Source organism: Pelophylax lessonae (genome assembly GCF_965119305.1).
Source record: "Pelophylax lessonae genome assembly, chromosome: 3".
In the NCBI taxonomy this organism is placed as follows: Eukaryota; Metazoa; Chordata; class Amphibia; order Anura; family Ranidae; genus Pelophylax; species Pelophylax lessonae.
In genome coordinates, this window is record NC_138770.1 from 346,592,359 (window position 1) to 346,619,929 (window position 27,571).

A 27,571-nucleotide genomic window follows, 5' to 3' on the forward strand; every position below is an offset into this window, starting at 1 on the left:
AGTCAACAGGAAACAGCAGGTTCAGAATCAGGAAGTACAGGTAAAGCTGCAGACAAGACCGCAATGGCTCAGTGCTGCTGTGGTGTTTAAATAGGCCAGCCTTTTGCCAATTAGTGCAATTACTTTGCACTAAGTTAACTCTTAACTGGCAGATTCATGACAGCACTTCAGTGTACAGAGGGAGTGTTCCTAACAGGTGGGTTCCAATTTTAACTCATGGAGTCTCAGGAGCATGTTTCCCCACCTGACCCCCTCTCGGATGCAGTAGATCCCAGTCATCTATTGATGCAGTCCTGGAGTTCTTTGTTTCCTGGGTGGAGTATGCCTTTGGGCAGTGGGCTAGCAGAAAGCACCCCCGCCCTCCCCTGCTTCATCTGTCTCGTCAGATTCTGAATCTAGCTCTGCCCCCGTAGGCGTGCCCCACACTGCGGGGGTTGTAGCCAGGCTCCCTAATCTCTCAGATAGTGAGGGTGATTCCTCCACAGCTGTGGCTGCGCACAAGAAGGCGCTGGTTGACGCCCCAGAATACCCCTCTCGCATGGGAAAAGTGTTCACTGTATTAAAGTGTATTGTATTTGTACTATTTACCCTCAAGTTGTAAAGCGCTGCATAAATATCAATCCTATAAATTAATAATAATATTTTGTCTCCTATTTTGACAAGTTTGTCCACAAAGATTGGGAGCATCCAAAACGTCCCTTTTGCTGTTCCTAAACCCTTTGTGGTGAGGTACCCCTTTGAAGAGTCACTCCGCAAGAAGTGGACCGCCCCACCAGTGGTGGACCGTCCTGTCTCCAGGTTAAACAAGGCAACCATGATTCCGGTAGAGGAATCCCCAGCCTTTAAGGATCCGGCTGACAGAAAGGCAGAGTCTATGGCCCGCAATATGTTCACTATAAATGGTTTGGCACTGAGGCCAGTCCTGGCCATTGCCCTGGTGTTGCAAAAACTAACTGAATGGGCTAAACTTTTGCACCATGATCTGGGGGGTGAGCAGATTCCCCTTGCCTTTGTTGAGTTGGCCGACCAGTTAGTCCAGGGGCTTCAATTGGTCTGTGATGCCTCTCTGGACACAGCTCCCTTGATTTCTAAGCTATCTGTTTTGGCAGTGGTGCTTAGGCATGTGTTGTAGCTTAAGTGTAGGCCTGCGAACGAGACTTCAAAGAAAACTAGTGACTGATTTGTCCTTTCAAGGGGATTGCCTGTTTGGGGCTACCCTGGATGACATCATTAAGAGTCTCACTGGGGGTTGGGAGAGCATCTTTCTTCCACAGTCTGGGAAAGGGAAAAGAACCTTGTCCAAACGTGGCCCTTCTTTCTCAGCACACAAAAAGTTTTTCCGTCCCTCAGGGTCCTCTTTCAAGCCCTCCTCGGGAGGTTCCAAGCAACACTGGTCTGGCATGCCGAGAACGGGATTCTCTAGACCAGCGTTTCAGCATGAAGGTGCACCCTCACCTACATCCTGGTGGAGCGGTGGTCTGTCCAAAGCGGTGCCCACCCTGTTCCTGGTATGGTGACTAGCTGCCCCCCCCCCCCCCTCTACTCCTGGAGGGTTTTAGAGTGGATGTGGGCCCTTCCCTGGGACTGTGGGACCCCTGGGTTCCCCTCCTTTCCCTGAGCCCCTCTAAAATTTTGATGGTCACTGTGGGTCTTTCGCCCCCCCACCTCCCCGGTTGAGGTTATGAGCTGGCCGTTTCCACATGCTCTTAAAGGGGGGCTGGTTGGAGTTGCTGTGACCGGGCTGTTGACCTGGATTTCCTGGTGCGCAACAGGGGGTTGAGTAGGGTTCCCTGCCAACCTGGGGGTTGGTGACTAGGGCAGGGATGTCCTCTGGGCTCCCTGCAGCGGTTGTTGGGCTGGTGGGGCAGATAATTTAGCATCCTCGGGCAGCGCTTCATGCGGCCAGATCCGGACGACTATTTAGGCCACGGCTTTGCGACCTTTTAGTGGGAAACTACTTAAGGCAGCCCCTGTGAGGATGGCTGAAGCCACTGCCTCCCATTTGGGCATCCACCCTCCCCTCCGCTGCCCCTGGGTGGTTGTTACAGCTGGGGCTCGCTTGCAAGCAGCTGGGTGCCCACAGAAATTTAGGTCGCGGCTTGCTGTCTACTAGGCTACGGACTGCGGCCTACTAGGCCATGAGGCCGAGTGGGGCGCCTCCATTGGGAGAGGCGGCCCCAGTGCATTTAGCTGAAGCCCCCTTTCTTCCTTTGTGCATATGTTGGGCTGGGATCTGTGTATTTGTGGCCGGGCCTCCACAAAAATTTAGGCTGCAGCTTGCGGCCTGCAAGGCCATGTGGTCAGCTTGGTGCCTCCCTTGGAAGGGGTGGCGCTGTGGGGGCACTTAATTTTTTAATGACAGCCTTGCCACCATTATTGCGTGGGGCACCTGCCCCTTTTAGCACTGTGGGACCATCAGGGTACCCTGCCTGCGTGTCCGCGTCACGGCGGGTGGCCCCTTATAGGGGGGCTATTTCCTATTAGGCCCTCTATGAAGGGCTCGGAGGGCAGCCCCCTTGTTTGTTTGTGGGTCCAGTAGGTGGTCCATGCGTGGGCCCTTGGTCGGCGCCCCCTTTGTGGGATCGCAGTTGGCGGCCTCCCTGATTCTGTTTTCCGTGTGAGCTTAGTATGTAGCGACCCTACTAGGTCTGCATCCACGCACCCTGAGTGCTCAGATAGTGAGGATGATTCCTTTGCTCCTCTAGCTGCACATGAAAAGGCACTGGTGGATGAACTGTTTGTGTCAGTGCATCACACTTTAGAAAGGAGGTTGTGGCTGATGCTGCGTCGGAGGCGCTGATCCCTTTAGGCACCCACAGGCAGCGAGGGTGTTCCCTTTTCCGCTTACTTTGACAACATTGTCACGAAACAGTGGGGTTGTCCAAACGCAGTGGTTCCTAAGCGCTTTTTGCTTGCAGGGTCCTTATGAGGAATAACTGCATTAAAGGTGGACTTGTCGGTTTCCAGGTTAAATAAAGCTACCTTCATTCCCATTGAGGAGTCCCCAGCCTTTAAATATCCAGCTGATAGAATAGCTCAGGCTCTGGTCCGCCATTTGTTCACTGTGGCTGGCTCGGCACTGGCCTGTATTTACTATTGCCCTGGGGTCGCAAGCTCTGACTGAGTGGGCTTCACTTTTACGCCGGGACCTGGAGAGGAAACAGCTTCCCCCTACCTTTTTGGAGCTGGCAGATCAGTTGGTCCAGGGGCTACAGTTTATCTGTGATGCCTCTTGGATGCGGCTTCTTTGATTTCTAGGCTGTCTGTATCAGCAGTGGTCCTTCGGCGTATTATCTGGCTGAAATACCGGTATGTGGACCAGACTTGTAAGAAGGCCTTATCTGATCTGATGTAGGGTAGGGGATTGCCTGTTTGGAGCTTCCTTGGATGACATTGTTAAGGGTCTCACGGGGGGGTGGGGGGGTTAAGAGCACACTTCTTCCGCAGGCTACCAAGGGCATGGAGGACATAGGCCATTCTCCTCGGCTCAGAAGAGGTTTTTGCATCCCACAGGGTCTCAAGACAAGGGATCAAAAGTCAGGGCCTCCACCGGAGGTTCCAAGAGGACCTGGTCTGGCAAGCCACACACAGGCTCTTCCAGGCCTGTGGACAAGGCTGCCACTGCATGAAGGGGTGCCCTCACCCTTATCTGGGGTGGGGGAACGTCTTCGCTGGTTTATGGATACATCTACCTCCCTGGTATAGGACACGTGGGTCCATGAAGTTATTCGCTCAGGCTACGAGATCAAGTTCGGTCTTATCCCCTGGAAAGGTTCTTCCCTTCCAACCTGTACTTGTCACCAAATCACTTACAGGTCTCTTTGGGGTAGTGCAAGACTTGTTCCTTCAAGGGGTGATTGTTTCGATTTCGGAACGTTTTCAGGGTTTTTTACTCACACCTCTTTACAGTTCCCAGGAAGTATGTAAAGAAATCAGGTGCGCTGCCCTAATGCATATGTGCAACATACAAAATGATGCAAACAAATAAACCAAAAATGCAATAATAATGCAAAAAAATGAAAACGTATGCAATTCGTGTAAAACAAAAAATGTCCAGAAGGTGACTAGTGATACACCAATGTGCAATAAACGTCCATGTTATAAGTCCATAAATAAAGTGCAAAAAATGGTGACATAAACTTCCAGCTTGGGGAAAGGTGAACTGTGATTGGAAGGTGCAAAGTCCCACCACCAGCTTGGCCTCTTACCAGAAGTTCAAACGTTAAGGGCATATATGAATATGACCGCTCCAAAGGTCATGCAGCCAGGTAGAAAAATTCCCAGAAATACAGAAGGCACTCTGACACACTCGTGCTCCCTAGACTCTTACCGGACAAAAGCCAAACAAGAAGCCTGGTTCTATGGTGATGAGTGGTCCTGCTGGGGGTTACTGGACTCTAGGATGGCTGATGTAGTTGCTTGTGTCCAAGAGGAACAGACCCAGTCAGAAAGCCTGACGAAAGAAGATCCTGCCAAAGGTGACTAGACTCTGATTGGCTGCTGTAACTCCTTAGTCTGGTTGACCTCAATAATAGGGGACACAACAGAGGGGACCGCAATAGTGCATTACCAACAGTAGATATTTATTAAAAACAAATGGTTGCACTTACAGTTGTGAAGACAACACCTCCTATCTAAGTGGATGCCCTATCGGGAGAAACGCGTCAGAGAGGAGGCACCTTGTCATCACATCTAGACCTGGCAGCGGTCCGCACTGCAGGCGGACCCCGCCATACAGCTCCTCCGTGAGGGAACTCGCTATTATTGTCTTCACAACTGTAAGTGCAACCATTTGTTTTTAATAAATATCTACTGTTGGTAATGCACTATTGCGGTCCCCTCTGTTGTGTCCCCTATTATTGAGGTCAACCAGACTAAGGAGTTACAGCAGCCAATCAGAGTCTAGTCACCTTTGGCAGGATCTTCTTTCGTCAGGCTTTCTGACTGGGTCTGTTCCTCTTGGACACAAGCAACTACATCAGCCATCCTAGAGTCCAGTAACCCCCAGCAGGACCACTCATCACCATAGAACCAGGCTTCTTGTTTGGCTTTTGTCCGGTAAGAGTCTAGGGAGCACGAGTGTGTCAGAGTGCCTTCTGTATTTCTGGGAATTTTTCTACCTGGCTGCATGACCTTTGGAGCGGTCATATTCATATATGCCCTTAACGTTTGAACTTCTGGTAAGAGGCCAAGCTGGTGGTGGGACTTTGCACCTTCCAATCACAGTTCACCTTTCCCCAAGCTGGAAGTTTATGTCACCATTTTTTGCACTTTATTTATGGACTTATAACATGGACGTTTATTGCACATTGGTGTATCACTAGTCACCTTCTGGACATTTTTTGTTTTACATGAATTGCATACGTTTTCATTTTTTTGCATTATTATTGCATTTTTGGTTTATTTGTTTGCATCATTTTGTATGTTGCACATATGCATTAGGGCAGCGCACCTGATTTCTTTACATATTCTACAACATACACTCTAAGGTAGCAGCACACCCTATATTGAATCAGCGCACTTTCCTACCCACCATACCAAGTTCCCAGGAAGGAAGGCAAGGTACGTCCAATTCTGGTCCTCAAGGCGCTAAACTGCTGGTGCGAGTACAGAATTTCCACGTTGAGTCCATTCTCACGTTAGTGGCATCCCTATTTCAGGGTTTTTTTTTTATCGCTTCTATCGACATCAAGGACACCTACCTGCACATTCTAATATGTGCCGTTCACCAACGCTTCCTCTGTTTTGCATGGGCGAGGAGCATTATCGGTTTGTGGACTCTGGCATAGTCCAGACTGCCGATTAATGTTCTGCAACTCCGAGCGATCAGTCTTTGTCTTTTCATTGGACAATTTGTCTTCGGGGGTGTCCGGAACTAATTCATTTGGACAATGCCATGGCCATGGTCTATGTCAATCACCAAGGGGGCACAAGTAGTGTCCTGGCAGCTCGGTAATAAGCCAGCATTCTATGGTGGGCTGACCGAATCGTTCCAGGCCTCTCAAATTTCTTCCACGACTCCTGTGCAGGATCAAAGCAGAAGGTATTCTGTCCAGACTGACCTCCCTGGTCTAGGTACGCCGATCGGGTATGGTTGGTCGCCGATGCTTTCAGGGAGGATCGGCTGTCCCAAGGACTGATCTTCCATCCTGCTTTACAGTCGTTGGCTTTGTGGCTTGGCTGTTGAACGCCAGGTGCTAAAGGATGGAGCTTTGAATGAGTCGGTGATTCCTAGACTGTTGAAAGCTAGGAAATGTACTTCTAGGAAGATCTACCATCGTACGTCGAAGACCTACATTGCGTGCTGTGAGTCTCTTGGGGTTCATCCTTGCTCCTTCTTGTGGATCAGATCTTAACCTTCCTTTAATGGGGGGTTGAACAGAAATTTGAGTACCATCCTGGGCCAGGTATCGGCTTTGGCGGTCTTTTTCCAACAACCTTTGGTTTCACACTCCCTGGTGCGTTCTTTTCTTCAGTGTGTCCGACATTTGGTTCCTTCAGTGTGGGCTCCATTGCCGCCCTGGGTTCTTAATGTGGTGCTTTCAGCTCTACAAAAGTCTCCCCTTGTAAATATTTGGGAGGTTTCCCTGCTTGCGGTGCCCCAAAAGGTGGTCCTTTTTTGGTGGCTATCAACTTTGCGTGCAGAGTGTCGGTTCTGGCGGCGTTATCCTGTTGTTCACCGTATATGGTGATTCACAAGGCATAAGGTGGTGCTTGGCCCCTGTCTGTCATTCCTTCCTAAGGTGGTCTCTGACTGTCATTTGAATGAAGACATTGTGTTGCCTTCCCTGTGTCCCAGGCTAAACATCCAAAGGAAATTACCTTGCATACCTTGGATGTGGTCCGGCAATTAGGGTGTACCTGGCAGCTATGGAGTCTTTTAGGAAGTCAGACTCTCTATTCGTGCTCACGGACGGACCTCACAAAGCGTTGTCCGCTTCTTCTGCGACCATTTCCAGATGGATCAGACAGACAGTGGTTCAGGCCTATTGCATCAGGGGTCAGCTTCCTCCTTTCCCTGTCAAGACTCAGGTTTGCAAGGCAGCCACCTGGTGGTTGGTGCACACTTTTACAAAATTTTTATAAAGTGGATGTGTTGGCATCTGCAGATGCTTCTTTTGGCTGCAAGGTTTTGCTGGCTACTGTTTAGAGGACTTGGTCCTCTTAGAGGGTGTATTGTTTTTTTCAGGTGAGCTCCAATTGTTTATGGTTGAGCTCCATGTTACCTGGTTGGCTATGGTTAGCCTTGGGAATTTTTTTCTGCTTTTTTCCCACTGCTCATGTGTAACACTGCTTTAGAATGTCCCAGTGGATAAGAAGAATCAAGAGCTGTGTCCCTCAATGAACGAAAAAGAAAATGGGATTTTTGACTTACTGTAAAATCCATTTCTCTGATGTTTATTGACAGACACAGCACCCACCCCTCTGTGGAGTTGGGTTTCTTCTGACACTGCTTGTAACAAAACTGAGTGCCTATAGCTGGAGAGTGGGTGTATACCCCCTGGGACTGCCCATAGGCGTAGTCAAGTTTTTTCCTGCCTACAGTCCTTCTCCTGTAGGGGGCAGTATAACTCAATGGTTAAGAAGAATCAGGAGCTGTGTCCGTCAATGAACTGGTAAGTCAAGAATCTAATTTTTGTCAAATCTCCAGTATTTCTATATTCTGTGCATACGTGAGAAATCCTGTGGTTTAAAGGCTGGCTAACTAATCTAGTGCAGGAAAGGTGCCCTTCACACATGTTCTACAGTATTTGGCAAGTCCCTCGATAAAAATACATTGATGCAGCTACTGATGGGAGAGATTTCAGACCGTTCTATGCAAAATCATACTACATTCTTCATTACGTGCAGTATCTTCTACTGTGCATTTTGCATCCATGTGCCCCTCCCAGATGCAATTTTTATCTACTGCGGCCCTTCTGGCCATGGCAAACCTTCCATCTCTAAGCCCACTGTAGCTGCTCAAAAGCCCTCCTATTCCAATAGGTCTCCCGCTCTTATGTAGGCGTTGCTCACTGACACTTTCTCTCACTTAAAAAAAAAAAAAAAGATGTCAAAAAAACTTCCTACTCTTTATCTTTTGGAGGAGATGTGCAATTATTCTTAATTGTTGTCCTCTATTTCCCTGTATCACTTGGGAAAAGAAAAAGATTCCTTAACTCTGTTCTAAGTTATGGGTGTACATCTTCCTTTCCTTTTCAAGAACGGATTCAGGTTGCCTCCTGACACAGCCATTTGTCTAATCTCTAGTTAGACTTGAAAAGACTTCTGTGTCCAAATCTTTGCAGATTAATTTTTTTCTGATCTACTTTTCCCCTTTTCTTACTAATGTGAATTACTATTTCTATTCACTATGTCTGGGGGGGGGGGTGCTAGAATATCAACAACATCTAGCATAACCAATGCGATCCCTCTGAGTCTGTTGCTATACGCCCCCAAACACTTGAATTCTGTCATCCAAAACCTGACAACTGCTTTTTCCATACTCCCCAAAGACTGTGCTTACATGCTGTAGGAAGTGTTTGTTTCCTGACATATTATTTTCTAGGTACTAACTTCTCTTTGGACATGCTCTTAAACACGACAATCTTGTCCATGTCTGAGATCTTCTTCTAGGCATGACCCATGCCCTTTTATGAGATTGTTTTTTACTCTTATGTGGATTCTTTTGTAGACCACACAGGGGTAGTTCTTTTTTTATCATGTGACAAGTAATTCTCTTTACTGTAACCCTGACTACCCCCTTCTGCCATTAAATTACCTCCCTAGTCTATGCTAGGAAAATGATATTGCTCTCCTGGAAAAAGCCTATGCCCCCCTGCCATCCAGGCATTGAAGGCTCTTGTAAGTAAAGCACTTCCTTTTTATAAGGCTACCTATGCCAGTAGAGGTATACCCAATAAATTTGAGAAGGTGTGGGGCGGATGGACAAAGAGTACCTCTGCAATGTCCGATTAATCTGGGAGTAGTTGGAAAGCCTTTGCTTCTGTTCATGTGATATATTGTTTTGACTGGATAAATATGTGTCTAGAGTTATGTTCAATGAATATGCGTTGGATCTGGCATTGTGCAATTGAATGATTGTCAGCTCCAGTGTTGTCTCCTTGGTGTGGCGTTTTTTTTAAGAAGACCACTGATGTTCGGATAAGGAATTACAGAGTATAATTATGTCATACGTACCTGTAAAAGATGGGAAAAATGTATTGTTCCTTTACTCACATGTGACCTCTGAGCTGTAATTTGTGCCTTTGTGCTGAAGCTTTGTTTGTTATATTATTAGTCGCCTGGTGTTCAGGCTATTTTGAATGTCTGTCTGATTTTTGTCTTTGTACTGTTTATAAAATATAAAAAAAAAAAAATTACCTCCCTAGTGTAACCCTCCTGTTTCCATTCCCATCCATGGCTGCAATTCGCTGTTTCCTAAATAAGGTGTTCAATCTTTGCCCCCCTGCTTAGGTCTCAACACCTATACAGGGTACATAATTGCCAAATTGTATCAATTAAAATCTCCTTTAACTGGGGTTTCTTGGGTGGTTCCCATTCCTTTCCACCTATGGTCCACAGCAGCTTTGGCACTTGCCTACTTTACTCAGCCATCCTCATTAGCCTATGGATGCATGACAGACTCGGCAGGCATTTTTCCAATGCCCTAAACATATGTTAGCGCATTTCATGCTTACTGTATGTTGGTTGCCTCCCTTTACATCCATATTTGGGGACAAGGTCTTTCAGAGTGTCCTATAGCAGGGCGATACAAGGCTTTGTGAAAACAGCTCTGGCATGTGGGCTAATAGAAGACATCACCCTAAATTCCCTTTTTGATCCTCATTCTACAAATATTTTGACCTGGTCATACTTCTTGCATTTCATTTAGAACCCTGTAGATTTAGAACCTTGTAGATAGGTGACTTTGTAAACACCTTTCCTATCTCTTGACATCTTGCAGTCCTTGTGTTGCCTACTACACAGGATTATTCTTTGTCACCCAAAAGGACTCCTACAGGACCTTGTAGCTATCCTAAGTTATCCTTGTAAATAGGGGATTCCCTTCAGGGGACCCTTATAAGATCCAATCCTTTGACTGTCCACATCAATAGCAATAACCTTCCTTGTATTCCTGTTCCACTTGGGGACAAAATAGCCTGGAGACTGGTGTTCTCCTTACCTTCATGATGTTTCTTGTTTTCCCTTAAAACCACCTCCATTTTTCCTGTCATAGCCTGGAGCCAGCCCATAGCACCTAGAGTTCAGCACTTCTGCTTTGGGCAGAGCCACCACTTAAATCCTTTTTCATGTTTCTCCCGAACTGTTGGTCATAAGGTAGCTATTCAGTCCCCACTGTTGCTCTTGCAGCAAGTTGTTTCAATTTAGAAATGTAAAGATAAAAGCTGCATCCCATGATTAGCTCTTCATACTACTTCAAATACCTGCACACTTACAGTGCACTTGTAGTGCACAGTGGATTTGCCTTTAGTAAATAAATCCAAAGTGTCTCCACCCAAAATCGAACCTTCTTCATTTAACTTGTTTCTACAGTTAACCGCTTGTTTTGAGGCTTGTTGGCCTTCTTGTTTTATTTATTTAAGCCTGTTGTGGATGATTAGCTTTCTTGTTGCCCACTCCTTGATAATTGCTTGGGGACATCCCATAGTCTATGATTTAATTCCTGTGTCCTGTACTGTATGATAGAGACAAGAGGAATTGTGACATACCTGTAGATTCCATATCTTGCAATACAGTACAGGTCACTATTTTCTCTGTTCTCTACTGCTTGGTAACAAAGTGGAGTCTCAAGGAGTGAGTGGGGTTATATGGGGACATTAGTTGGTGGACCCAGCAAAGCTTTTGCCAGTGTCTAATCTCTTGACGGTAGCAGCATACAACCCATGGTTTATGAACCGATTCCTGTATCCTGTACTGTACTCCAAGATATAAAATTTACAGGTATGTTGCAATTCCTCTTTTTGAGCTGTAAAAAATGAGAATATTTTCACAAGAAAGAAACGACTGCATATGTTTTGCTTTAGATCAGTGAACATTGCTGGTGTTCAAAGTTCAGTAAGAAAGAGCAACCATTCATTATTTATTTATTTACCTTATTACAACTAACTGAAGTTTGACTGACTGAGTCAGTTGATTGCAGTCAGAGTTATTGCAGTTTGATAAATAAATAATTGTTTAGGTATCAAGGGAAATTTCTGTAAAACTATTCCAAACAGAAAAAAAAGAGAAATGTGTGCCTTTTTACATAAATAAATATTAATGTATAGGATAAATATCATGCAAAATTTCTTAGAACATTCTTTGTGTATGAAATATGGCATTGGAAGGTATAAAAACAAAAACAAATATGTTAAATTGATTGCTGGTATCTTAGCACTGCTTCATTTTAAATCCCGTAATCTTAAGAAATCATCTAGGAATGGTTGATGCATTTTGTCAGGTTAGTTTGCTTTTGCAGTATTTAGTTCTGTTTTGACATTTTAGTGCAGGATGGTTCAACACTTTCAGAAATGGCATGATATGTGTAAAATGTGATCTGCCTTGGGGTGCCTTGATTTTCATACAGGACAACAAGAACCTAAAATAAGGGGTGGATTTATTTACAAATAGGAATTAACATTCTAGTTACAAAAAAGGAAGGGGATAGGGAGGAAGGTAGACAGGGAAAAGGGAGGGGGGTCTCCTCTCTAGTCTAATACACACTCATTCTTATTGAGTCTCCCATAACAGGGTTCTTTTTGTCCAGACTTGGGACACACTCATAGTTGGGTGTTGGTAATTGCAGTCATTGAAGACATCTTGAACCAAAGGTCATAAAAGCTCTGTCCTGTCCCAGGCTTAGAGTTTAGTTTAAGATCAGATGTCCACACAGGATGCCCACACAATTCCCCCCCTCCCCTCCAGGGGGCATGCTTTCATTTTGCCCAGGTTTGAGCAGTAAACACCTCAAGGGGTCCTGGTATTTAATGTTATAATGAGCTTATGCATTCATTCAGTCTTCTTTGATTTCATCTGGCTGTGCAATCTTTTTCTGCCCTAATATGTAGGCTATTGACATTTGCTTTAGGAGAAGCCATACTTTAGCTCATTTCCAAACTGCATTGATATACATTGTTATCCAATATTACAGTATGTATGGTTTTAAGAGGTTCAGATTGAGGGTAAGGTAGTGGCTATTTTAGGAGGTGAATTATAGGTTAAAGAGGAAGTAAAGCCTAAAGAAATATTTGTACCTATAGGTAAGCCTATAATAAGGCTTACCTTTAGGTATTGTAAATATCTCTTAAATGTGTACTGTTTAGTAGATATTTACATTGCATGCAGCCGATGACATCATTGGTGCATGCGCTATGAAGGAACGGCCACTCGTGCCATTCCTTCAGATACCTGTGCCGTAAATGACGGCTCCCTCGCGCATGCACGGGAGTGACGTCTTCGCGGCTTCAGCCTGTCACGCAGCTGGAGTCCTGCAGACCCAGAAGGAAGACTGGGAGAAAATGGACGCTGCCTCCAGCAACTACATTGCATTGCTGGAGGGCTTAGTTTTCAGGTAAATTTCACATAATGTGCTAGTATGAGATGCATACTAGCACACTATGCCTTTAAATTGTATGTCCTAAAAAAAAAAAAAAAATGTGTAGCACCACCCCCGCAGGAGCTGCTGATTAGATTATTGGGTCTACGTCCTGCCTAACAACCCACAGAATTGGCTCGAACCCTCCCTAGGCACAACTGACCCAGAATAGGACTGGAATACCAAATGGCTACACAGATTGGAATATAACACTTCAATAAATAATAATGACCTGTTACCTCTCTCCAGCTGCAGTCCTTCTGGGTAATACAAGGTGACCACACACAAGCTTGCTTTTAAACAGGAAAGTTATTTACTGTGAATCAAATAAACAGTTTCGATACAGTAAAATATGACTTTGTAAAAGGATATACTAATTAATTAATCAAAGTTAAGATAAATACTGTGATATCACTCCTCAAGGGCACATTAATTGTTTCAGGAAATGTCTCAGAGCCTATAGGACCGCCATCTTAATCACTATTATACTTTTGGAGATAAGGCTCAGCATTCAGTTAGACACAGTATCAGAATGTCAGACCTATCTGAGTCCGCTGTTTCTTCTCTATATCTTCGCTAGCAACGTTGGTGCACTCGCAATTTGTAATCCACATTGAGGATGGGTGATCAATAGAGAGAATGGCAGCAAACAGTTAGTAATCACCGCGGGGTGTCTGTGCAGGATTGCCGGTAAAACTTCTGTGAGAGATGTACTGGGCCACCTGGTATATTGCCTTCTACTACTCTAAGGCTAATCCTGACTAAAGTTACTTCTTTGATAGATAGAGTCAGTTTTTGGGCAGGTGCCCTCTCACCAACAGGACTGTCTCCCAGGAAGCCTCCGCTGCTGTCTCAGTCTCCGGCCTCTGTCACCAGCCGCGCTAGGTATTTGGGGTGGATGAGTCTGGTCTCTGTAGAACATCGATGGGACCTCCAGGAGGGATCCTCTACTGGAGATGAAACACTGCAACTTAGTCACTTAAGGCCCAGGAGTTTCGGCCTAGCATACAGCATCAGCCCACAGCACTGGCATCCTGCTTGTCTCACTGTGTCTTTTCCAAGAGAGTGAGCCTGGCTCCTCCCTTCCTTTATAAAGCTTCCCCCAGAAGGCTGTGCGGTGCAGCAGTGCACCCTGGTATTCTCAAAGCACTATGGGCGATGAAGACTGCTCAACTTCCTGAAAGGAAAATAACATCAAAAGACATTCCATAGCCGCTGCAATGTGTCCTTTTGGCCACTAGATGGAGCCGAGTTCCTCTCAAATGTCAAGCAGCAGTCTTTTAGAACTTGTATAATGGAAGACCCCGCTACACACTCCCCCCACTTGAGAAACTTTGGTCCCCAAAGAGGACAACAGCATGTACTCCAGTGCATATGTTGGCAGTACACAAAAAAAAACATTAACATATGCATAACAGGGAATCATCTTCCTTTTCATAAGCAGAGTTCAAACTTAACAACTGCATATTACAACACAGGTTCGACATAGGAACCTCCCACCAATTGTCAGGGGAGGGAAGGTAATTCTGTTCACAGACCCCTGACACTTGAGTGGCTTGTACAGATGTGCCTGGGGGTGAGCTAGGGTTGTCCTCCACCAAATCTGCGGTGGAAGAACTAGGCTGATCAAGAGTTCGTTTGGAAGTAAAGATAGCCTCTTCTGAGCATTCACCCAATTGGTCATAGGTCAGTCTTTTGGGCGGGTGAATGACTCTTCTTTCCCTCTGTTCTTTGGGGTGCACGATCTCAGAGGTACTAGGACCAGCCACTTCTGGGGATTCTTCAATGTCCTCCTCCTCATGTTCCAACACACAGGAATCTGATGCTTCAAGAGCGGTCAGTTCTTCTTCAGAGGAAGGTGCAACCTCCTCCTCAGGATCTTCATCATCAACTACTTCTTCTGGAAGCATGTGGAAAGGTATGAATTCGGGGGCTTCCGCCCGAAGGGTTCCTCTGTCAGCCAATTCGGATGAAGACAGGGAGGCAGGTGTGGGTTCTGGTAACTGAGACGACCACATCCAGTCAGGTACCTCCTCTTCATCTTCCAGATCTTCAGATGGAGAATTTCCCTCCCTCACATCTGGGAGTGTCGACTGAGATCTGGTGACTGGTCTGGACAGGCGAGAGGTCGAAGGGGTCTCTGGCGAATCTACGACAGGAGGCATGCGAACTGCTTCAGAGAGAGGCAGTAAATGGTTCCTATGCCAAGTCTTCAATGGACCCACACTTCCTTCAGGCCGAATTTGATACACAGGGAGGTTTGGTAGTTGCTTGCAGATAACATAAGGTTGGGACTTCCAGCGGTCTGCCAACTTGTGTTTTCCCGGGACACCCAAGTTCCTCAACAATACCCTGTCCCCTGGTTGCAAGTCTTGGATCCGAACTTTTAAGTCGAAATTCCTTTTATTCCTCAGTCCACGTTGATCAGATGTGGCCTGAGCTTTATCATAGGCCGATTTCAGACTCTTCCGCAGTCGGTCCACATATCCCTTGTGCGATGCTGAAGAGGTGTGATCGGGCGAGATGCCAAAGGCCAAATCCACTGGCAATCGAGCCTCTCGTCCAAACATTAGACGATAAGGGGAATATCCAGTAGCATCACTGACAGTACTGTTGTAGGCATGCACAATGGCAGCTACATGTTTGCCCCAATGCTGTTTCTTCTCTGAGCTTAAAGTCCCCAACATGTCCAAAAGAGTCCTGTTAAATCTTTCCGGCTGGGCATCCCCTTGTGGATGGTAGGGAGTAGTTCTAGTCTTTTGGATGCCTAACAGATCTAACAGTCTCTTGATCAGTCTGCTTTCAAAGTCTCTTCCCTGATCTGAATGGAGGCGTTGTGGTAACCCATAGTGTACAAAGAACTTTTCTACAAGAACTTTGGCTACTGTAGAGGCCTTCTGATCCCTTGTTGGGAATGCTTGGGCGTATCTGGTAAAATGGTCTGTTACCACAAGGACATTCCCTTGGCCACTCAGATCAGGCTCTAGGCAAAGGAAATCAATGCACACCAGTTCCATGGGTCCCTGGCTTTGCAGATGGCCCATTGGGGCTGCTTGACGTGGCAGAGTCTTCCTTTGTATACATCGGACACAAGAATGACAGTATCCTTCAACTTCGGCCCTCATACAGGGCCAGTAGAACCTGTCTCTGACAAGCTGAAAAGTTCTTTCAGGTCCCAGATGGCCATGATTATCATGAAGAGCAGCCAGAACTCTCTCCCTGTATTTAGCTGGTAAGAACAGTTGCCACTTCTCCTCCAGATCTTCAGATGGGCCTCTTCGGTAGGCCACCCCTTCTCGGATCTGTAACCGGGTCCACTCTCTATGCAACAGACGGGCCCCCTGAGGAGAGTCGGTGAGAAGCAACTCAGGGCGCTGGATCTCCAAGGCTTCCAAAAGAAGTTTTCCCAGAGGGTCTTCCAGCTGCTCCTTCCTCAAGTCCCTTTTGGACAGCCGGGGTAAATCTTCCCCTTCAACCTGGGTCACCCTGCAATAGTATTTGGGTACTCCGACAGCCGAAACCCCAATCTCTTCGGCTCTTGATCCTCCTCTGGATCGAAGTTCAGTTCCCTGATATAGGGCACGCACCCCTTCTGGAGCCAAATGGGTCCATTCTTCATCAGGTTCGTGTGGTGCATGCAACCTTCTGGATAGGGCATCTGCATCCCTGTTCCCGATTCCTGGCCGATACTTCAGGCTGAAGTTGAAGCTAGAGAGGGCAGCCAACCATCTGTGTCCTGTTGCATCCAGCTTAGCTGTAGTCAACAGATAGGTAAGGGGATTATTATCCGTCTTGACAATGAATTCAGCTCCGTACAGGTAATCTTTCAGTTTGTCGACCACTGCCCACTTTAAGGCCAGGAATTCAAGTTTGTGGGTAGGATAATTCCTTTCAGCAGGTAGTAGACTCCTGCTCACGTAGGCTACGGGTCGCAGGTGGCCCCCATGTTCCTGGTAGAGTACCCCACCCAGCCCATCTCGGCTGGCATCGACATGTAGTTCATATGGTTTCGTGGGGTCTGCGTAGGCCAACACAGGGGCAGTGGTTAGATTCTTTTTCAACTGAATGAAAGCCCCTTCACATTCTGGGGTCCACTGATCCTGGATGGACTCCTTGGCCTTCCGGGGTCCCATGGTGGACTTCATTGGCTTGACCAGTTCAGGAACGTCATCTTCTTCGTTCTTTAGTAACTCATTGAGGGGTCGGGCAATCTTGGCGAACCCCTCTACAAACCTCCTGTAATAGGAGCAAAAACCCAGGAACGACCGAAGTTCGGTCACATTTGTAGGTCTCGGCCAGGAGGCGACAGCATCCAGCTTGTCCGGGTCGGTGGCCACCCCTTCTTCAGACACGATGTGGCCCAGGTAATGGACCGAGGACTGATAGAATTGGCACTTCTCAGGAGAAAGTTTCAGGCCTTCTTCATGTAGCCTCTTCAGGACCTTTTCCAACCTCTCCTCGTGTTCTTCCAAAGTTCTGCCAAACACGATAACATCATCCAAGTATACCAGTACCTCTATCAAATTCATATCTCCAACGGTCCTTTCCATCAGCCTTTGGAAGGTAGCAGGGGCCCCTGACAATCCCTGAGGCATGCGATTGAACTCAAAGAACCCCACAGGGGTGATGAAGGCTGTCTTCTCCCGATCTTCAGGGTGCATGGGGATCTGATAATACCCACTCTTTAAGTCCATCACACTGAACCACTTCGCCCCTGACAGGCTCTGTAGGGCGTCTTCGATTCGAGGAGTGGTATACTGGTCTGGGATGGTTCTTCTGTTCAGTGTTCGGTAGTCGATACAAAGCCTCAGAGATCCGTTTTTCTTCCGGACTACCACTATCGGAGAAGCATATGGGCTCCTGGATTCTCGAATAACCCCAGTCTTCTTGAGTTCCGCCAGCTGCTGACGTAGATCTTCTAAGTCACCTAAGGGAACTCGCCGGACTCTTTCTCGGAAAGGTTTGTCCTCACTCAGGCGGATCTTATGAGTGGCACTCCTGGCGCATCCCACGTCGAACTCAGCCCTAGAAAATATTCCTCGCCATCCAGCAAGTTGTGCCTTGGCCCTCTTCACCCATTCTGGTGGGAGGGCAGCGTTTCCAGAGCAGAGCTCTTCTATAACATCTTCACCCCTTCCCTCCTCTTTAAGATCAGATGGGACAACTGGGGTAGCCGGGTTAACTTGGCCCAACAGCACTCTGGCCGGTACCTTCACCGGTGTAGTAGAGGTGTTTCTGACACTCACTAAAACCCTTCCATGGTTTTTCTGTAACACCTTCAAAGGGATCACTTCAGGGATTACTTCTATCCCTCTCTCCTCTTCCTGTGGACCTGATTCAAAGATGATAAAAGGGCCCGGCTGTTTCCATGTGAGTTTAACGGAAGCTTTCAGACAAGCCACCTCTCCTGGCTGCAAGACCTTTTCCGTTCTGTCCAACTTCCAGAGTCTTCCAACTCCTTCTGCAGGAGTCTCTTGCTCCAATACTAATCGTTGATAGGCCTGCCGTAGCATGGGGTGAATCCTTGGCGCTGGAGCATCCTGTCCCTGGACCAGTTGTGTCAGGAGGCGCCTTACTAGGTCAGTGTTGGTCCCTACGATGAGAGAGCTTTTGTTGGCCCCTGGCGGACGAGGACAGACCACCGCTAGGGTGTCGAAGGTTTCAGCTTCACCAGCCACTGATGGGTCAAAGGTCAACTTGATTGGCAGATACCCGTCATAGGGAAAACTTTGAGTCCCGATACCCCATATCTCCAGATCTTCCAACTTCTGCAGAGGTAGATGGGTAAGGTGTTTATCATAGAAGTCTCTATACAGAAGAGTCACTTGGGCCCCAGTGTCAAGGAGGGCTCTTGTGTAAATTCCTTCTACCTGGACAGAGACTACAGGGGAAGGCCCGACCAAGTTAGTTGGGAATTCTCTTGAAGTGGCCTTGTTGTCTGATTCAGTTCTCTGCACCCAGGCTCTTTTCTTTTTTTTTCTTCTGGACTTCAGTCCCCTCTGGGCCCGGTGTGCATTGATTTTCCTTCTCTCAGTAGCCTGGAGTATAGAACTAGGGGCGTTGTACCTGGATCTGACTCCCTGACTCAGATTCCCTGAATCATTGAGTCTCTTGGATTCCCTTGAAACTGGCGGGCACCCGGTCGACTCCTTCACGGGTGCCCTCTGAAGTTTTTCCGCTGGCTTGCGAGGTTCTGAGGCGACATTTCCTGGGCTGGGACATACTCCTCTAACATGTCCTACTCCCCCACAGTTGAAACAAGTTAGCGATCTCCTAGGTCTCGGTTCCGGGTCTACTCTAAGGTTAGAAGGTTTATCCGGCTTCTCTGACACGTTCCCATCAGGTAGAGTAGATGCCTGACTAGTCAGGATGGACACCATTTCTATCAACTGGGACACCTGGGTCTTTAGGAGTTCAACTTGCGAGTCACTTTCTTTTGCACTTATCACTCTGACACGAGCAGTTGAGTCAAACTGCCGACTCTTCCTTTTGTTGTCTAACATGACCTCTTCTTCTCTGACCATTCGGATCAGGTCAGGGTATTCCAGAATGCCACCATCTTGGCGAGTTCGCAACAGTATGGCAATGGGATCTAAGGGTTGAGCCCCTCTCAGCACCTGCCGTGCACGAGTCTCATCTACCTTCCGGGGGTCTATCCCTTTCTTTATCAAGATCTGGTGGATGATCTTATCTAGGCGTCTAATAAATTCGGACAACTTCTCTTCCTCTTCTTGGTAACAGTGGTCTAACTGGTAAAGAAGTTCAGCCACGTTCTCCGTCCGACCAAATACATCTTGTAGAATGTCTAGATAATCCTGTGCAGTACAGTTCTTTTTGCTTAGCTTGAGATTACGTACGGCCTCTAGTGCAGGTCCCTTTAAACTTTCTGTGATTCTCTGTTTCTTGTGCTGTTCTGGTACCTCCCACTCTTCCAAAGCCTGAGTGGCGGTATCTAACCACTCTTCAAACCCATCTTCTGTCGAAGGCACAGGCTGTTTCCCAGAGAATGTCCTGAGCTTCCTATATTCAGTCATCAGATAGTTTGGGGAGTCCTTACTACATTTTGCTACGATTTCCCCGAGAACAGCACACAGTTCTGAGCTAAAGGTAGACAAAGGTGGTGACTCTGGACTCCCTTCTTGGACACCTTTTTCTTTGCTGGATCCCCCAGGAGTGGTGGATGAGGGACCTTCAGTAAGGACTTCTGGATGTATTAAGAAAAGTTCTGTTTGGTCAGTAGTCTTTACTCTGGTTCCCTTAAAGTAATCAGGGACCCCCTTCCTCCACTCACACAATGCATACGTGTGTGGAACGGTGGTGTCTGTCTTTATGTCAGTCACCCAGAATTTCCTGTCTGTGGACAGTGCCCTTAAAACTGGGAGGAGTTTTTCCTCAGTCCAGACCTCTCCCTTGATTTCAACCACCAGGCCATTTTCCACTACGACATTCTCTTCCCTGCACCACTCGGCTGCAGCGGTAGGATCCATTTCTGCGTTGAGGGGGATTCTGTGGCTGAGAGGGTTGTGTTGCAGGACTGTAGATCATCCCGGACGAGCCCCCACGTGTAGCACCACCCCCGCAGGAGCTGCTGATTAGATTATTGGGTCTACGTCCTGCCTAACAACCCACAGAATTGGCTCGAACCCTCCCTAGGCACAACTGACCCAGAATAGGACTGGAATACCAAATGGCTACACAGATTGGAATATAACACTTCAATAAATAATAATGACCTGTTACCTCTCTCCAGCTGCAGTCCTTCTGGGTAATACAAGGTGACCACACACAAGCTTGCTTTTAAACAGGAAAGTTATTTACTGTGAATCAAATAAACAGTTTCGATACAGTAAAATATGACTTTGTAAAAGGATATACTAATTAATTAATCAAAGATAAGATAAATACTGTGATATCACTCCTCAAGGGCACATTAATTGTTTCAGGAAATGTCTCAGAGCCTATAGGACCGCCATCTTAATCACTATTATACTTTTGGAGATAAGGCTCAGCATTCAGTTAGACACAGTATCAGAATGTCAGACCTATCTGAGTCCGCTGTTTCTTCTCTATATCTTCGCTAGCAACGTTGGTGCACTCGCAATTTGTAATCCACATTGAGGATGGGTGATCAATAGAGAGAATGGCAGCAAACAGTTAGTAATCACCGCGGGGTGTCTGTGCAGGATTGCCGGTAAAACTTCTGTGAGAGATGTACTGGGCCACCTGGTATATTGCCTTCTACTACTCTAAGGCTAATCCTGACTAAAGTTACTTCTTTGATAGATAGAGTCAGTTTTTGGGCAGGTGCCCTCTCACCAACAGGACTGTCTCCCAGGAAGCCTCCGCTGCTGTCTCAGTCTCCGGCCTCTGTCACCAGCCGCGCTAGGTATTTGGGGTGGATGAGTCTGGTCTCTGTAGAACATCGATGGGACCTCCAGGAGGGATCCTCTACTGGAGATGAAACACTGCAACTTAGTCACTTAAGGCCCAGGAGTTTCGGCCTAGCATACAGCATCAGCCCACAGCACTGGCATCCTGCTTGTCTCACTGTGTCTTTTCCAAGAGAGTGAGCCTGGCTCCTCCCTTCCTTTATAAAGCTTCCCCCAGAAGGCTGTGCGGTGCAGCAGTGCACCCTGGTATTCTCAAAGCACTATGGGCGATGAAGACTGCTCAACTTCCTGAAAGGAAAATAACATCAAAAGACATTCCATAGCCGCTGCAATGTGTCCTTTTGGCCACTAGATGGAGCCGAGTTCCTCTCAAATGTCAAGCAGCAGTCTTTTAGAACTTGTATAATGGAAGACCCCGCTACAAATGTAACCAGCGATTTACAACCGCTTTAAGGTGGTATTAAATCCAAAAGCAAAAATGTAAAATTTCGCAGCTTACCATTCCTGTGTGGTGTGGTGGCTGCAGTAGTTCCCTTTTTTAGGCTTTTTTTTCCTTTATTTCACCTAGAGATCCTGCCAATAACACATTTCCTGTCTTAGGATGTCTTCATTTTGGATGAAGTAGCAAAGCAGACGTCTTTGGACAGCAGCATTGTCAACCTGGGGAGAGGGTAGTATTAGACTAGCAAATTTAGATGGACTTGACTAACAAATTGAGGCTGAACTTCAGATAAAACTTCATAAACCGTTATAGCAAACATTTTTTTTTTTCCTTTTGGGATAAAGCTTTTACATGAAAGAATAAAAGCTGATAAGTGTAAGCACCCCTGTAAGTGGTACATGGTTTGTCTCAACCCTCAAACTCCTATGTTGTCTGGATAGCTTGGTCTGCAAAAGTAACTTGAATAATATCAGACTTACTGGCTGAATCACCAGGTAAAAAAAAGGCCAAAAAAGAAAATGAATGTAGCAGCCACATGTAGGAATTAGTGAGCTTAAATTTAATACATTTTGGGTTTACAAGCGCTTTAATTTTTAAGTATTAGGTTAAATGTTAAATGGTTCATTGCAGAGTTTGGGTGAAGTTAAATTTAGGTTTTGTGTTATGTTTAAAGTTAAAGTGTAAGTTAAGCCAAAACTCTCTTTCTAGTTTGGATAGACTGGGGCAGGTTTGTAACCCATGCCAAGTTTTACCAAATTAAATTCAGATAACTTTATGTCGGTGATCACCCCTGCATAAACACCCATAATTCTATTGTTCTCGTTTTACAAATAATGGCCAAAAAAACTATAGCTTCTCAGTCCCCATATTATGCACTCACTGATAGCATTGTATTGAATGCAGAGCAGGAAGGGAACAGCAATGGCAGTCTGAAAGACAGCCTACTTTCAGAGCCTGCTTGCACCTAAGAAATGGAGCATCATTGATGGTTTGATTTAAGCAGAGAGTCTGAATGCAGAGGCTGACTGCTGACAACCTGAACTGCATAGAGATCATTTTTATTATTTGATTTATTTAAATGTTGTTTGACATTTCTCTGTAATAGGGGGGCTTTCTTCAGGACATTAAGCCCCGTTCACATACACGCGACGCTACCACGGAGGTCGCGGTGCGAGCAGCGCGCCGTGACCTCGGAGCGGCCGCCACGGACTTCATAACATTGAAGTCTATGGCGGTCGCCTCCGGGTCGCCCCAAAGAAGCTCCGGACCCTTTTTCTAAGTCTGAGCGACTTGTGTCGCTCCTATTAGAACGGGTCCGCAGCTTCCCTATGGAAGGCGACCTTCGGCGACCTGTGAGGCGACCAGGTCGCCTCACAGGTCGCCTTAGTGTGAACGGGGGGTAAGAGTGCAGTCTTAAGCTCATTACAGTGCTGTCAGTGAAAGCATTATGTGACAGTTCAGCAGATATAGTTTGATTTTGGGCATTTACAGACAAGGATAAGCTTTGACCATTACTTATGAATCAAGAAATATAAACAGCTAGGTGATCCCTGGTTCTTAGGAGTTCCAATCATTCCCCACTGTATTTAAAACTAGAAAAAAATATTTTGGTTTCAAATACACTTAAAGGGTTGAGATGGAGTTAATGGTTGATTTAGGTGTTAGGTGAAGCTAAAGGGTTCAAGTAAGGGGAGGGTTATGTGTGATTGATAGCCTAAGGCTAAGGTTATGGTTAGGGGTCAGAGGATGTAGGGGGACTTTTATTTACACTTGCTTGCAGCTGGAAAACCACCAGGCATTAAGATCTCTGTACAAAAATATCAGAAGGAGAAAAGCACCAAAAATTAAATAGCAAATATATGGTGGCAGCAAGTACCCACAAAAAAGAATTGACACCAAAAGTCTCAAGTTCAATATAGCCTGATGTTATATCTTCCTGTTTCAAATTAAGTAGATGCTTCTCATATTACTTAAAATGTGAAAATGTCCCTGTAATTTTTTTTAACTCATTAATTTACACAGTTTGACCATTTTATTTTGTTGTATTTTTTTAAACCAACACTCCCACACACATTACATCTTATTTACTGTTCACAATATGTAATTGTATTAAAAACGTGAACTACATTTTAGTAAATCACTTGTTCAAAGATGCATTACTTGGTTTGCATTTAAAGGCCATCTGCTGTCCATATCCAGGGGGCATGTATAGTAAATTACATATTTTAGGGGAATATATACATTGTAACTAGGTATAAATGTTTTTAAGTAAGTACCTTCTTCAACTGTTAGCAGCAGTGCATTTTTATAACATGCAGTCCTTTTCCACCTAGGATGCAAGGCAGACGGATGGGATCTTCAGGGAGAACCATAACTAAGAGCACAAGTGTAAGTGGAGAAATCTACAAGTTGGAGCACAATGATGGAAGCCAGTCTGATACAGCAGTGGGAACTGTTGGGATATGTGGGAAGAAACGAAGACCAAGTTTTAGTGCCAAAGTAGCTGCAATAGTATCAAGAAGAAGTCGAAGCACATCACAGCTTAGCCAAACAGGTGAGTGGTATTGTATCTGATCTGCCAACCTGTAGTGTATTAGCAGAAATATAGATAGTCTTTTAGCTATACATCTTTGATTCTGCTTTTAGCAACAGGAGAAAAGGTTGCATACGTTCAAAGATTGTTTTTTAGACTTACCTTTATAATATATTGTAATAACATGTACAGCATGCTGCTATGGACAAAATAGTTAAGTTCTCTTTTGCGCTATATTGTTTTTTTTTTTTAAAGGCTTAGGCTTATCTCACGTATCTGTGTTTAAAAATACATGCATTTGTAATGTTTACACTTTTTAGCATTTTTCATGTATTGTGGCCTATTTGTATGCAAATTAGTATGTTTTGGTTTGCTTTTTTTCCATTTTGCATGCCTATTAAAACATGCCAATACGTATGAAAAATGCACCTAAAGAACACAGAAAAATGTACTGCCATTCTTAAAAGATGATAAATGATCTTAAACAAAAGTGATACACTTTGTATTTTTTAACACAGAAGTCCAAATAAATCTAAAGACAATATATATATATATATATATATATATATATATATATATATATATATATATATGATTTATATATATATATTTTTGTTTCTCAGGTTATCAGACTAGTGGAAGAACATATACTGCAGCTAGTGGTTCTCTAGCCTTTTTTCTTTCTAATAAAGGACTTTCATACTTTTTATAAGGCACCATTAATTACCTTTTTAGAATGTCCTCAGCAAAAATTAAAACAAATTCAAAATGTAGTTAAAATACAGAAATGACATACATTTTATGACGTGTTTTAATAAAAATGTTACAAAAATGCAGTTCAAATAAGCAAAGAAATTGAAAATAAAAAAAAATATTTTGCAAAACAAAAAAAAAAAATGCTGATCTTCTCTAGTTTGGGTAGCAGGCCAAAACAAATAGGGAATGAGACCCAAAGCATTATGCCATTCAGTATTATTTGTTCACGCTGTCATACCCTTGTACAGATGAACACATTTTAATTGGATATCATTAAGCTTTGCTATATCCTTTACAAAGCGAGAATCTTTTGTTGTATTTAGCCTAATAATACTTGCAGGCACATTTTATTAATTACTATGAATTTTATTAAGCTATTGTACTGTGAGAGGATTGTCACATTACAGTAGGCCTTATGTTTAAGGCCTTGCTAGCATCCAGTCAATAACTCTCTTCTAACCTTCCTTAAGCAGCAAGAAATGGGGAAGCTGGTATAAAGAAAGCAGGTTCTACAGACAAGCAATGTTGATAACAATGTAAAATACCTTTTTCTTCACTATTACTTTAGCAGGAAAATAACAGATCTATGGCAACAATGATTTTTATATTCATCCATGCTATTTAGAAGAGTACCTAAAATATTAAACATATATCAGTGGATTTTAAACATTTTTTTATTTTAAGGTGTATGTCAGTATTGCAAACGTGACATAATTACAGCAGTTCGGGTGGAAGTCAAGTTGTGTATATGTAAATGTAGTACATTTTATTCTTATATTTATTTTGTTTATTATGTATCACACAAGCCTTATGTATAGATCTTTATAGCTACATGCTCTCACCCATTCACTGTCTTTCAGTTACTGTCTATCTAGATCAATCTTTCTGGATGATAACACTATATAGCCTAAGGTTTGTGCACACCTGTATGAACTTGTTGAACATGCTAATCCAAAACTTTTGGGCACTAATAACCAGTGCAGTCCATTTTTCATAGAAAGATTTTGTAATGTATCTGTTGGAATTTGTGTCCATTCAATAAAAGAACATTTTTTAGGTCAAGAAAACCTGAATCATAGTCTGCATTCAAATTTATCAGAAAAGTATTCAGGGTTAAGGTGATTATTCCATATCACACTTGTCAAACCATGTCTTTTTTGAGCCTGGCTTTGTGCAATAGGACACAGTCATGTTGGAACAGCATTAAAAACTGTTGTCACGGGTTTAGAAGTCAACAATTGTTTAAAAAGCTTTTGTTTTGTGATCCTAAAGCAGAACTAAATTGATTTAACTGTTTTCCAAAACAAAATGCAAATATTACTTATTACCCCAAAAATAATATATATTTGAAAGCAAAGGCCCCAGAGAATAAATGGTGGATGTTGCAATTTTTTCTGTCTCTCGATATTTGTGCAATCAAATATCAAATGCCAATTTAAAGGGAAAAAAACCCTGAATTTTAGGGCACACAAACACAATATACTATCCATTATATGGTAACATTTAAAAGATGATATTGCTCCAAGTAAATAGATACCAATCGTGTCAAAATTTAAAATTGCTTTTGCCTGGGAAAAGATGAAAAACTATGGTACCTAACATTATACATACTGTAGATGACACTTTAAAAAGACTTTAAAGATCTACAGTTCAGAGTTAAACGTGAGCTCTGGTGCTAGAATTATTTAACTCTGAAGTTTGTTGCTGTAGCTTACATGTGTGGTGCAAACACTGTTTACATATGCTGCACATATGCCACACCTACATGTGCGCTTGCTTTTCTGTGTGAGCTTTAACGTTTCGTACATTTATTTTATTGTAATTTGTTAAACCTTCTTAAATTTTTATTATTTAATGTTATTGCTATATTTTGCAACTTTTTATTGCTTTGGCAGTGACAGGTAGCCTTTATGGAGATATCTGGGGTCTAATAAACCCACGATCCATCCTCTGCCCTTCAGAGCATCTCATCAAACACAGATTGGTTTGATCAGATGCTTCCTTGGCCAGCACCAATGCCAGAAATGAGGAGATGGGAGGAATGGATGTTCCTCTAGCTCCTCCAGGCTGCCAGACTTGCAGTGGGGGGGAGCTTTCCAAGCCCTGTAAAATTGATCAGATAGCTGTGAAGCTGCCTGGATCCACCTGTACCTGAAAACCAGTCTCTGGCTGTAAAAAGCAATACCATGATCAAGGCTGTAGCTGAAGCCATGATCCTGATATAGCTGCTACCAATTAAGAATGTATATATATGTGCACTGGATGGGAAGTGGTTAAATAACATGTCATAGATATATTTTACGAAGCAGAAGTAACTCTTGAAATATATGTACCAATGGTAGAACCAGTGATCTAAACCAAAGCAAATATGTTGGAAATCAAGACAAATTATTTGTAAATCCCCATTTACCTGGAGTCTGACAAAAAAGCACACATGGAATTAATGATACTGAAATCCTAAAAGAATATCTTTTCACATAACAAGAATCTCCTTCTAACACACACAGATTTAAAATGAACTTTTGAAGTTTTGCTGATCCTTCATTGTGGTGAATTTACATGTGCTAAAAGATCACCTAAGATCATGTCAGCTACTGGTGACATCAAAACATGCAGTGCATTGTGAGCTGACTGTCTCTAGTATAACACAAGCTATAGGTACAAAATATCTTCTGGCTTTAATTATTGGCAATCTTTCAGTGTCATGCTACTTTATAATATAAATGTTGTAAATCAAGGAAAAGGAATATAGATATAGATAAGTTTCTTTAGTATCTCTTCTTTAAAACAGACTCTGACGTCTTTTTAAGGGGGGATACTTCCACAATTTGCAGAAAATTAGTTGTGAAAAAGAAAATCGTCAGTGGAATAGG

General features: G+C 44.4%; 1 protein-coding gene across 20 annotated transcripts in view; it reads left to right on the forward strand.

The window, feature by feature from the left end:
• The window catches only part of RIMS1 (regulating synaptic membrane exocytosis 1), a 625,149-nt gene that overhangs the window by 426,961 nt on the left and 170,617 nt on the right, over positions 1-27,571 (forward strand). For 16 of the 20 annotated variants that reach the window (XM_082249043.1, XM_082249059.1, XM_082249060.1 and 13 more), the window contains one exon: positions 23,743-23,963. The exons of the other annotated variants lie outside the window; for them this stretch is intronic. In XM_082249043.1, the coding sequence (XP_082105169.1) occupies positions 23,743-23,963 (221 nt within the window). The remainder of the gene's footprint in view (positions 1-23,742; positions 23,964-27,571) is intronic. 20 annotated transcript variants of the gene reach the window in all.